The sequence below is a fragment of the Pseudopodoces humilis genome, chromosome 2, assembly GCF_049639895.1.
Source record: "Pseudopodoces humilis isolate 2021_Gansu_Grassland_sample_001 chromosome 2, ASM4963989v1, whole genome shotgun sequence".
Lineage (NCBI taxonomy): Eukaryota > Metazoa > Chordata > Aves > Passeriformes > Paridae > Pseudopodoces > Pseudopodoces humilis.
In genome coordinates this window covers 78,681,689-78,695,045 of record NC_142201.1, presented here as the reverse complement: position 1 = coordinate 78,695,045, position 13,357 = coordinate 78,681,689, and the positions used below count along the sequence as shown (strand labels likewise).

Below are 13,357 nucleotides of genomic sequence, written 5' to 3'. Positions count from 1 at the left end.
CCCCCTGATGTGGGCAGGGACAACTTTCACTGCACAGGGTTGCTCAGAGCACCAAATACACAATTTTTGTATAGTCTGGCATGCAGTGTGCCATCCCTAAACTTTGCAGTATTCTCATCTTGCAACTTGTGGATCCAGAGAGAGAGTGTTGTATGAAATGTTAAGATAAAAACATTCTGTATGTTTTCAGACTAGAATTTTGAAAAGGCCCAAGTGAAGCCTCCTTATAAAAACCTATAGGATTGATACTATAGAGGTGTTCAGTTCAGGTATAACTAGTCTGATGGAATGTGAAGTTTACTTTTTGGAGTGTTGAGCAATTAATGTATCATAAAGATCACTTAATATTTGTTTCACTAATTTTTTATTCTTCTCTCAAAAAAAGTTGATAGCGGAAGATCTGGACAGTCCTCCCAATGGTCAGATTCATTTTTCCATTGTGAATGGGGATCAAGACAATGAATTTTCAGTTGATCCTGTTCTGGGACTCGTGAAGGTTAAAAAGAAATTGGATAGAGAAAGGGTAAGACATGTGGGACTTCTTAACTTGCAATGACTTACAGATGTGCATCAATCTCCACTCTGCTGCTAGCTTGTGTTGAAGGAGTTTCTTTTATACTCTGCAGCGATCAGCCTAAGATGCTCCAACAGGTCTTTCCAACATTTTCCCTCTTCATTCCATGCCAGCCCTGTCCCCAGTCTATCTACTGGCCAACTGCTCTGCCACCACTCCCACCCTACACCCACCCAGCAGCCGGGGTCGCGTCAGGGCAGAGGAGCAGCACTGGATTTCTCCCACGGTGCCAGCGGGAGCTGCTGCTGTGTTAATGGGCTGCCTCCTCTCCCCTCTGCGTGCAAGCGCACTCGTGCAACAGAGTGGTTACAAAATGCTCCAGATTGTGGCACCGAGCACCGAGCTGAGACCTCAGCCATTAATTAGCGCTCTGCAAAACATGTCACTGGGGAGGGGATGTTATGAAGTGGCCAGGCTGTACCAAAAGTGAAAGAGTGCTTCATTAAGCAGATTCTGCTGCTTTGTTTGCTCACTCCATTATTCATTCAGGATTATTTATCACCATTTTGCCATAGCTAGCAATTAGCAGCTTTTGGGGAAAAAAACAAACAAATTCAGTTGCCTGTACTTCTAGCAAGGCAGGAGAATGTTACATGGCTTCAGAAATCTTGAAGCGCATAAGGAATCCATGCCCCCTGCCTCGCAGTAATGCACCCCCAAAACTGGGGAAGCAGGTTGCTGCCTGCAGAATATAGGCTCAGCTGGAGAAGCTCTTTACTAGAAGCAGGCCTGCTTCCTAAAACAGTGGCAAAAACCCCTTTCTGTATTATGACAAAGGCAGGATTAAATTGTTCATGTTTGGTGGTAGAATGACTTTACCATGGACTGTCCACAACAGGGTGTAACAATGGCTGTGCATGTTACAAGTTGGCCGTAAATAAAAGCCCAGGCTGAGTTTCTTAATATGATTTTTTTTAGTTTATGAAGTGCATTCATGTGCAGCTGCATTCAGACACACACACTAACCCTCACAAGCGTGTGCACGTGTAATGCCAGCTGCGTTAGGTCTGCATTTTCCAAAGTTTCTCTCAGTTAAAATAAGCTGCGACACTGTCTTTTTCTTTGCTTCCCTGGCACGTTTTGTAGACACAGGTGTTTCTGACCCCTTCAGGGAAATTATGTATGATGCCCCATCTGCTGTAGATCCCCAAAGGCAGTGCTGATTCCCAGGTTTCTGTAGTTTAAGGAGACTTATTTCCAGAGCTGTAATCACATAGAGACCATGACTTTTGCCATCTACCTTTCTGGATACATGGAAATGAAAGCAAACACAGAAAAAAAAAATGGGAAAGATTTTACAAAACTCTCTGTCTTTAGCTAGCAGTGGAAATTACGATTAAAAAAAAGATTAATTCTCTTCCTCAAATTTCTTGACTTTCCATAGTTCAATATTTCCCTTCTTTCCTGTGTTACTTTTCCCCAAACAAATCATGTCTATCCCCTCCATACAACCCCCCAAAAACATGTTCCCTTTTTCTTTGTATTGGTCCCACATCCCAGAGGAGCCCCCTTATTTTGTGTGCTCAGTCTGATCTCCTCCCTACCACAAAAAAAGCTTTTACTTTTCAAACATATTTGGATTTCCTTCCCTCCCACCCTCCTCCAAAAAAAGCCCCTTTAACATTATCTTTTTCCCCTCTGCAGGGCCATGCTTTTCCCCTTTCCAGCCTTGCACTGAGAGGTTGGAATGGAGTGTTGTATCTGGCATGTTTTGCTCTTCTCTTGCTCCCCTGTGGGAGGATTCAGGGGCAGATATGTCAGCAGCTTTCCCTGCAGAGCAAGGAGCAATATACAGTAAAAAAGCAGTTGTAAGACCTAAGGAAGCCAACATAAGGATGCAGTTCGGAAAATCCAACTGTCATCCATAAACTGTGCATAGACAGAGCTTTTACAAGTTGTCACATATGCTCACACCTCACACACGGGCACATATGTGTGTAGAGGGCCCGTGGATGATGCACTGAACTGCCTGCACTGCGCTCAGTTGTTTGTGTCTGTTGCAAACAAGCAGACTCAAGCCCACTTATCTTCTGCAGAATGGTGGATAATATTCTGTTGCTACAGAGACTGTTGTCCCTAGTACTCCCAAATGTTTTCCAGTGTGTTTAAGCCAACTGCCTGTGAACTTTTTCTTGGCTCTCCATCACCGCGTTAGAAACAGTATGTGTCAAACTGATGCTGGCTCTAATAAGCAATTTATATAGTATCTTGGAAATCAGCTGTAAGATAAATAGAATCAGGTCACTTATCCCAGCTGACACCCAGGAGAGATGAAAATATAAGCTTACAGGACTAATAGCTGAGTTCAGATATTATCTGTCATTTATTTTCTGTCTGCCCCTTTGTTTCAGGAATGCTTTATCTGATACAGTTATTTTAATACAATGAAGCCATTATGTCTATTTGGTAGCATTTTAAAACAGAAGTTGGGGCACAATGTGGCGATAAACAGGATAATGTTGTACTGAGGGCAGGAAAGTAATGAGGCCAAACAGCTTTCCTTAGAATATGGAAGGCGGTGCATTGAATGTAAAGAACCTGGGTTTAAATTCAGGACCACTTTCACAATGATTCAATGTTTTCACCTTTTTTCAGATATCTGGCTATTCATTAGTTGTCCAGGCAAGAGACAGTGGTACCCCTCCTTTGTCTTCATCTGTGACGGTCAATGTGGACATTTCTGATGTGAATGATAACAGCCCTGTGTTTACTCCAGCTAACTACACAGCTGTAATTCAAGTAAGTTTATCCTGCACATCAAAAACTTCTCTTTTAAAATGCATGGGCATTTGGTTTCAGTTAAGTACCTTTTGATGATCTATCTGCAAAGCATGTTATCAAGTGATCCTATCTAAAGGAAAGCATAAACAAATCTTTCTTGAGTCTTTTGGTAAGTTTGTCTTTGCTGAGGCTCCTTAACCACAGCATCTGTCATGCATTTTAGCATTCATCCCTGCTGCACAGGTACTCCAGCCTCAAAATGTCTGCTCTGGGATAAGTTCACACTTCTTCACACCTTGCTCTGGGTATGAGTCTTGACATTTAGTCAGTCTGGACATTTAGTCAGTCCTGATGGTCCAGACAGAGTATCAGACAGAGCCCAGCAGCCCTGAAGGTGTCTCTGCCACTTGTCCATGGGGTGTAAGTGGTTTCAACCAAACGCAGCTTGTGAAATGCTGGCTTGGGCAAAGAGCATTCAGTTGAATATTCTCTGTAGAAAAATGTGGTTATTTTATGATTGCAATATGTACCATTTTAATCCTTTTCTTTATATGCTGTGTATATGTGTAAAGGAAAATAAACCAGTGGGCACAAGCATTTTGCAGCTGGTAGTGACAGACAAAGACTCTTTTCACAATGGCCCCCCTTTTACCTTCACCATCCTCACTGGCAATGAAGAGGAGGAGTTTACACTGGACCCTCATGGCGTTCTGAGGTCTGCAGTCATCTTCAAGCACATGGTCTCAACTGAGTATGTGCTCTGTGTGCAGGTAAGGCTTGATTTTTACATCTACACCGAAACAAAAAAATTTCTTAGTGGTAGGTAACCCGTACTTTGCCTGTATGGGTTGGTTTTAGTGGACTGTATTCTATGAGTAAATACTACACATCCCAGTTTGCAAATACACAATGCAGAATATTTTCTTTGATGTTCTTAAACCTGGTTTCATATAAATATAAATAGGTAGCCAGCTACCTTTCCAATTTCCTCGGCATGAAATGAATTTTCTGAGCAGCAACCACTATGGTTTAAGATTTTCATCATTTTTTTCTGTAGCTAAGGAAGGAAAATGAGAAAAAATGCATTATATGCATATAAATACATCCCATAACAAGTGACTGCAAAATACTGCTCTAGGAATGAAAATAATTTCTGCTTTTAAGTTATAAATTTAATAATAAATTTTTGGAAGCCTTTCAAGAATTCATGAAATCACATTTCCAAGGTCAACTTAGCTTCTAAAGAATGTCAAAATAAGACAGGCAATGGAAGTCCAGCTCAAACTTAGCTTTAGAATAGTTGGTGAGAAGCTTTGTAACCAGGGTAATTTTGATTGCCAAAATGTGTAAATCCAAAAGTAATTTGTCCACATTTCTCAGGTCTACCAGCGAAGATGTATTAGGGTTCAGTAAATATGCAAGTCTAGGGAATGAACCTCTTCACTGAAATGAGTCATGGTCCCATAAGCTGTGTATGAAATTCTTGCTTCCTCCACTTGCTTTGCCGAGATTTTTCTCTCTGAACACAGCCTGTCTGTTCCTTTACAAGCAGATTTAATGCTATTCACAGCATAAACATCCTTAGATACAATTGTTCGTTATGATTCATAAAATATAAGCTCTGATGCTAATTAACAGTTCAAATCAATGTTTTACAAGTTTGCCATTTAGTATCCTTGAAACGTATTTTTTAGCCATGTAGAGAAATAAAAAATCATCACCTTTCTTTCTTACCATGCCTGAATCGTAAAATATCCTACTTTCAGGGTAATTTGCTAGCCAGAGTTCTAGTGTAGCCAAAACTGGGCATGAGAGTTAAATTTGAGCAGCATCCTCTAGCTTTAGAGCTCCACATATTTCATATAAATGAAATATTAGACAAACCACCATGTCTGAGATGTACCAACATGTTCAGAAAACCACACTGTTGGATTATGGAGGCATGATTCCTCCCAGCGTTATTTTCTTCAGGGACTTCTGCAGTGAAAACATATTTTATAGTTTCCTGTTGTGTATAGACCACAGAAGTGTTTCTTTCCATCCATATGTGCCAGACTGCTTCTTTCTCTTTTCCACTATCAGGTTTCTCCTCTGTATTAGGTTTATTAAGAATTAATGTTGAAATAGAAAGTGGAATGAGACATAATCTTGTCTGTATGTACATGGGTATTTGTCTACACATATATATAAAATACTTTTAAATACTCCACCCAGCTTTTTTAGGAGTGAAGATGAATGAATTTTAAAGTGTCTTAGAGTTACCAATCTACTTCTAGTAGTGTCCATATTACTGTTGTCATCCTGCCACTTTTTCCTTCAGCTTGTAAATTTTCCTTCCGTGTCCAAATACAAAGATTTTTGAACATATCCTACATCTTTGCCTAGTGGCAGTTTAGTCTGCTGTTTTTCTCTGAAGCAAATAAATATGTGGAGCAGTATATCATAATAGGGATTGCAATAAAACATTTTTCTTATTGTGCAAAAGGACACTGATTCAAGTTTGCACACATTTCTGTCAAGATGGCCTTGGGTTTTTTGTCATACTTGCTCTTTTGCTCTCCATAAAAAAAGTGCAAATGATGCTATAATACCTGCTCTGGGTCATCCAGTCATCTGTCCAAGTGCAGTGCTGCTCTCGTATTTTATCATTAGTAACAGCACAAGCACCTATTTCATTTCTGGAGGATGATAAATTTTATTTGTGTCAGGCATGTTTCTTGATTGCTTCAGGTAAAGAAGTACAGAATGTTGTAGAAAAATTCTGGACTCCCTCACATCCATACAAGCTAAGCAGGGTCTGGAGTGCTTTGGAGCACACCAGGCAATGCAGAAGGCTGATATTTCACTGGAATTCAGTCTGTCTGTTCTCCAGGACAGAAGTGAGCCCAAACTGTGTTTGGTGCAGAATATACCACATTGTTGGTATATTCTCTGTTGTGAAGATGACAAGTGATAGCTGTGGGATCCTGGGAACATTTCAGTTTGAGTAATGAGACATTCTACTGACACATTTCTCTCTGCAATCCACTTAGAGATCTGTGCTTCCTTAAAGAGTTTGTAAGTTCGACTGCTAGAAATGGCTGAACACTTCTTTACATATGTATTTTGCAAATGCATTTGAGCATTCTTTTGAGAATTTTTCAGAATTACTGATGCTGTGAGAATATACATAGCAAGAAGTTATGGTTGCAGGCTGTGTTCTGTGTGTTTTTATTTTTTTTTATTTTTTTTTATTTTTTTCTACATTACATTAGGCAAAGGACTCTGGGAGGCCTCAGCAGGTTTCCCATACCTATGTTCAGGTGAGGGTTATTGAAGAGAGCATTCACAAACCAACCGCCATTCCACTGGAGATTTTCATTGTCACCATGGAAGATGATTTTCCTGGGGGAGTCATTGGGAAAATTCATGCCACAGATCAGGATGTGTACGATGTCCTCACATACACGCTAAAATCCGAGCAGAAAAGCCTGTTCAAGGTCAACAGCCACGACGGGAAGATCATCGCCCTCGGAGGACTGGATAATGGCAAGTACGTCCTGAACGTCTCCGTGAGCGACGGCCGGTTCCAGGTGCCCATCGATGTTGTGGTCCACGTCGAGCAGCTGCTGCAAGAAATGCTGCAGAACACGGTCACCATCCGCTTTGAGAACGTTTCCCCGGAGGACTTTGTGGGTCTGCACATGCACGGGTTCAGGCGCACCCTGCGCAACGCGGTGCTCTCCCAGAAGCAGGACAGCCTGCACATCATCAGCATTCAGCCGGTGGCAGGCAGCGGCCAGCTCGACATGCTCTTTGCGGTTCAGATGCACAGCGGTGGTTTCTATAAGCCCGCCTATTTGATTCAGAAGCTTACCAATGCGAGGAGACACTTGGAAAATGTGATTCGTATTTCTGCCATCCTGGAGAAGAATTGCTCGGGACTGGATTGTCAGGAACAACACTGTGAGCAAAGTCTGTCTATTGATTCCCATTCCCTGATGACTTACAGCACAGCACGAATTAGTTTTGTGTGTCCCCGCTTTTACAGGAATGTGCGCTGCATGTGCAATGGTGAGTACTGCTCCCTCTTCCCTGCCGTCGCTGCACATTATGCGATAGGATCCATTTTATTCCTCTGATGCAGATCAGAAGGGGCATTTCAATTCAGTCCACTAAAGCATGACTGGCTAATGTGTTGTGGGAACTGATTTCTCAGGCTCAGGAAGAATTGTTCCTGTTTACTGATGTAAATGGAAGTTTATGAACTTTGGCCTTTTCCGACAAAGACCGCTTTCCTGGAGGCTCCGCAATCAGAGCCATCAGCCAGTTTCCAAGGGAGAGAAAGGAGCGGGAGAGGAAGGATGAGGAGAGGGAGGGGTGTAGTTTCCCAGTCTGTTGGTGCCACCACTGGAATAAACCTGGATTGTGACTGCAGCAGAGCAGCCTGGTCTCCAGCAATGCACCAGCAGTCTCCAAGGAAAAGCACCCCTGACCTAATCCAGGCAGGTGGAAAGGCCCTTTCCAGTCCCATTGTTGCAGAGAGCCACAGAAACCAATGAAATATTTTATTAGCAAGCACTTTTCCTGACCTTTAATGCTACAGTAGGGGACAGAGTAGGTTTCAGGCTGCTCCACATTTTGGCAGAGATTTCACATGGGCATATGACAAATAGACTCGCGAGTCAATCTTCTGTATGATTCTGCACTTGGATTTTAAAACCTCAGGCAGTTATAATACTGGCTGTGTTTCTTTTGTTTGCCAGGCTATTTGCTCCTCATTCCACTTCATTTAAGAGCAGAGAAAAAAGCTGCTGTAAAATCAATACATCTAAGTCTCCCTCATCTTAAGCACACATGCACACACACACAGAGTAATACAAGAATTCAGCAGCCATATCCCTCAGTAACCAACCTTTGTTTCTGCAGCAGTCAGCAGGGCTTCATGTTTTACCACTGACCTCGGTGGGGATGAAAATAGGCATAAATTGCATAAAATTTAACCAGAAATCATTTTTTTTCCTGCAGCACATGGATAATAATGCCAGAGAAGTTCAATTTGGAAAAAAATACCATGATTTTCTATCTGAGGTACATTCAAGAGCAGACTATCTGTCTGCTTTTTAAGTAAGAGTCTTATAAGTTTCAAGTAGACATATCTGTCATAACAATAATCAGCATTTTGTTACACATGAAAGGCTCTGAAGTAAAGGATTTTCACAGGTTTAAAAGGGACAATGCTGCAGTATCCTCCAGTCATGTCCAGGAGCCAGTGCGGGAACACTGTCTGCCAAACTTTTTTATATTCTCTAAGTTATAGCTTTGTCTCACTTTTGTATCAAGAAATCACAAATCCTCATCTCCATGGGGATAGTGGTAGTCCTCACAGTCAGAAATTTTTCTTCTGGCAGCCAAAATTTTCACTGTTTATCATTTCATTTCACTACCTATTAAAGTCAATAATGATGTATTGTTCCCTCTGCCTCATAATCCCTTAGTTTAACTCCAAAAAAGGGACTTTGCAGTGCAGCATAGTTCTTTCTGACCCAGCAGCTCTCCTGGCACAACAAGCTTGCAGTGGAAGCACAGAAATTCAGCTGGGACAGCGATTTCCAAATTTTTCTGTCATGTACCAGTCAATCCTCAAAATGGATGACAGGCTGCTGGAAAGGCAGTGTGGTTCTGAGAGCAACTGTGGTCCCCAGCCTCTGGGCCATTTGTCATGGCCTTGAAGACTGCTGTGTGGGGAACACTTGCAACAGGCAGCTTGTGCTGGTCCTGCTGAAAAGCTGGAGGGGCTCCCCCGGCTCCCGTTTGAGCCACTAGGTACGGATTTCCCATGGGGGATCCACACGATTTGGATCCAGCACATCCAGCCTGCCATAGAGCCTGTAGTAAAAAAATGTTCAGAGCGGCTGAGTTAGGTACAGCTGACAAAGAGGTGAACACCTTGGTGTTGATTACTTGCACAGAAATAATACATCTTGGGGGAAAGCAAAAATTCATGCTTTGGGCCTTCTCCTCATTACTTAGTGCTTCATCCTCTTCTACTGTTTTTAATTAAAGGAGGCACAGAAAGTGTTTTGGTGTTACGGTAAACACACTGTGTTTTCTCACATAGGAGATAACATAGACTTGTGAGAGTATAATTGTTAGAGAATGTATGGGTAGTTTTGCTTTCATGAAAGGTAAAGGCTAGAGTAAAAGAGTTAGAAAAATGCAAATACTCCTTCCATCAGTAGTTCTTACAAATAAATGTAAAAATGCAGCAATTCAGGAAAAAGTGCACAAATTTATTTTGGCTTGTTTAATGAGACAGCATTAGCAGGATATTAGCAGTGTAATAGAAGTATTATACTTCCTTTGTTGCTAAGAGAGTTCCACATCCAGTAAATATTAATACCTTGAATTATGAAAAAGCCATTAAAATATTGCATATGTTTCCAGAGATCTGATTCAATTATGGCCCAGAAAGCTTGAGTTTGAACTAATTCACTCATTCTTGAAATATGTATCATACTTGGAGTGTTTTTCCCACTGGCAGATGTCACAGATATGCACAATTTATGCATGCCAGCTGTGCATAACTTACCTAGATTACCTTTGTGAGCAAACAGTTATCTAATGTGAAAATGCAGGGAGACTGTAAAGTAGGCAGTGGGTGAACTTCGGAGGTTCAGCAGCTCAGCTCTGGAAGGATAAGTTCAAAAGTTCACATGCATCAATCTTAGCTTTTAAATCAATAAAATTGAACTAAAGAGTTTTCCAATAACAGACTGTCTCCTTAGATTTTTGGCTCATCTGTTTGTGTTTGTATGAAAAATATTGTCACAAACTGGGGTTTGTGTCAGCGTGACCAGAGGGGCCATGCGATTACCAACCTCCCATCACATGGCATGAGGTATGCAAACATCTGTCAGTGCTGGGGGAAATAAAAGTAGGAGGAATGGAATAAATGTATTCCTGTAAAATAGTTCTCATAGCATTCTCATTTTTCAGAGGCAAAAATCTATTCTGTGTTGTTTTCATGCTGCAAAGTAGTTCTTTTGTGTTGAGACAAAGGTGCAGGGGCAGAGCAGGTTTAGTTGGGACTCCTTTGCTCTAGAGTTGTTCTGCATTATTATAATCTTACAAAAGTGATGGAATATTAATATGTTCACAGGAGAGGGATGGATTGAAATAATCTTGACAAATATGGTCATATATCTACATCTTTACTGGTCACTCCAGGCCCCATTGGCAGATAGTGGGAAGAATGAGGTATTTTTAATAGTGCAATACATCTCTCCCTAGATGTCTAAAATCAGTCAGATGAATCATGCCCTAAAGTTAGATGAGATGAATTACATTTCAAGTGTTTAAAATGGTACTGGCCTTATAGTTTGAAAGAATTTTTCTAATAGACCCAGGAGTGTTCAGCAAAAGTGCAGACACAAACATGTTCTTTAATCAAAATAACAGCAGTCTTGGAGCACTTTCTCATGAAACAAGACAATTCAGACTTTATGAAGCCACTTCTAGTGTTTTGTGAGTGCTCTGACAGAAGGAAATCATAGACTGTGAGGGTCTGCTGCTAGTACAGGACCTATTCTTCAGAGCTGAATTTTGGCCTCAGCTCCACAGAGCACACATTGCCTCTAAAGGAGGCCTGAATGCTTTGAAGGAGTGGGCATCAGCAGTGCAGTTCTTATGTGTACAACACGGCTTTTCCCATTTTCAGGAAGCACACACATACATATTAATGATCCTGGAATCCTCCTGAAAAGGAAAGTTGAAGAAAAAGTTCTGTGCTTGGGAGCAAAGAACAACATAATTTTGTTAGACCTGACCATTTAATGTCACCTTTGTCCAAGGAAAGTTTTCTCCCTGTGAATATCCCCAGCAGTAAAGCCCATGCTGAGGATGCACAAGCTCATATAAAAAGTGGGAGAGCTGCAGCGTGAAGTGGGGGCATGACTCAGAACAAGGGCAAGTGAGAATTGCTGTCTATCACATAAGGAGTCCTGATGGAATCTGGGATCAAGAAGGGGGTGAAAGAGTTCAAATGTCTTGTTACTTAAAACTTGGAGAGAATCTGTTTCACTGGGACATGCTGTTTCCAGGGGCACCTGAGCCAACTGAAACGCATTGCTGGCTTGTGCAGAAACAGTTCTGTGGTGTCTGCACTGACATGCATGGAATGATCACTGCCTACAATACCTGCTCCAAAAATAAAAACAGATTGCAGATCATGAGTTACCAGTTCTCTCCACAGTAAACTAATTATTATTTGAAGTAGCGGTTTGGAGTTTGCTTTACAAGCTTCCTGCAATTCTGGCTTTCAGGAATCTCCCTCCTTGCGAGCTTTTTTCCTACAAGTGAGAAAAACTGGGTCTTTTTAATACTCATATAGATTCAGGAGAGTGGGCTGATAGAAAACCACCTAATAACACAAGGCTTAAGTTAGAATTGTTGAAGTACTTAATTTTCAAAATATATTTACAGTCCTGGAAGTGCTCATTTTTTGAAGGAATAGGAATTAAATAAACCTCTCATCTTGCAATGGAACAGTGTTTTCTTCCTCAGTATATTGGTTAGAAGATTGAAATACTTTTATCTTCTTTTAGAGAATTAAACTGAAGATGATCTGTCAAAATCAAGTGGGTCTATTCCACCTTTTCCTGCCACGCACTGGTTGATGCTAGCTCATGTGTCTCTGTGATACCTTGTAGAGAACAGTTTTATTAATACTAATATGGGTTTCAAGAGAATGCTGTGGATTGTCTGGACCTGCCTAGAAAAAAAAAAAAAAGATCAATTTGAACCTATATTTCTTGGATCTTTTATTGGATGGAAAATAGACTGCTCTTTGGAGTGGAAATGCAACATTAGAATAATTTTATTTAAACTCAGGCTGTAAATCTTTGATGTGGACAACGTAACCTTCAACAATTTTACAATTTTGCTCCACATAGTTGTGAAATCAGCCTGAAAATGGGTGTTAGCTGGGGCAATGCAATAATGTAGATTTGTAGCTTATGTACTTATAACCATACAGACTGGCATAAAGCACTTCTCGCAAGTCTGAATATTTTAAAGTTTTGTGACAGCTATGAAATCCTGCTGCAGCAGGATGAATAAAAAGTTGTTTTCCTTGTAGTTTACCAGAAGGAGTATTCCTGGCTGTTGAGGATAAACAGTTATCTCCACTGCTGCACGGAGTACATTAGATCTTTTCCATGTATTTTTTGAATGCAGAAGGATGGCTCTAAAGTACAAATCAGAGCTTGAATCAGATAAAAAGCCTGGCAGAGATGGATAACAAAGTAAGCTGTTCCTTTATTGCTTCGTGTCAAACATACAGTCATAGGTTAGGGGATGTGAAAATTTTTAGAGCCACATTTGGAAATCTCAGTGCTGCTTTCTGCTGCATAGTGACAAGCTGTGGGGCTTTAGTCCAAATGGCATGTCTGTCAGCTACACAGAGGCTCACTTGAATTGCAGCCTCACAAAAGGTTTAAGTTTGTTCAAGGAAGAGATATACTCTGCAGACACCAGAATGCTGTGCATTTGTCACATAAGAATGAGTTAAAATAGCTAGAACAACCAAGCAGTCTGTAGAATTTTTAACAACCTGTTATAATTTCAGAAATAATTGTTACTTGCCATTGAATTCTAAGAAGTGAGGAGTTTTATTCTTAAAAAAAAGCCAAACAAACCAAAGTATAGAAAATATCATATTCTCTCTGTTAAATTCTACAGATCTTACATTTAAATAGAATATAAATCTGTAGTTCAGAACCCTATGACAGTTTTTTCCTGATTCTGTGAGGCCTAAAGTGTGACTGTGTATTGCAGCTGATATTCCTTTAATGTTACCTACTAATGTGATTAATAAAGATTGCCATGCATCATTTTCTAGCAGTGCTACAGGCAGTACTGTAAATCTTTTACACCATAGACCGCTCAAACAAATGTTTGATAAAGGAGGGGAGGATGTTAAACATTAAATTGACTGTGCTGTAAATCAAGGAAGATATTTACAGTAATTGCCATATTTTTAGTCAGCCCATGTCCACTTTGAAAGCTACAGTAGTAATTTTT

General features: G+C 40.7%; 1 protein-coding gene across 6 annotated transcripts in view; it reads left to right on the top strand.

Annotated features, from left to right (window-relative positions):
* Nucleotides 1-13,357, top strand: part of FAT3 (FAT atypical cadherin 3) — a 396,115-nt gene that overhangs the window by 348,967 nt on the left and 33,791 nt on the right. For all 6 annotated transcript variants that reach the window (XM_088051032.1, XM_088051035.1, XM_088051033.1 and 3 more), the window contains 4 exons: nt 386-523; nt 3,170-3,313; nt 3,868-4,065; nt 6,550-7,348. In XM_088051032.1, the coding sequence (XP_087907158.1) occupies nt 386-523; nt 3,170-3,313; nt 3,868-4,065; nt 6,550-7,348 (1,279 nt within the window). The remainder of the gene's footprint in view (nt 1-385; nt 524-3,169; nt 3,314-3,867; nt 4,066-6,549; nt 7,349-13,357) is intronic.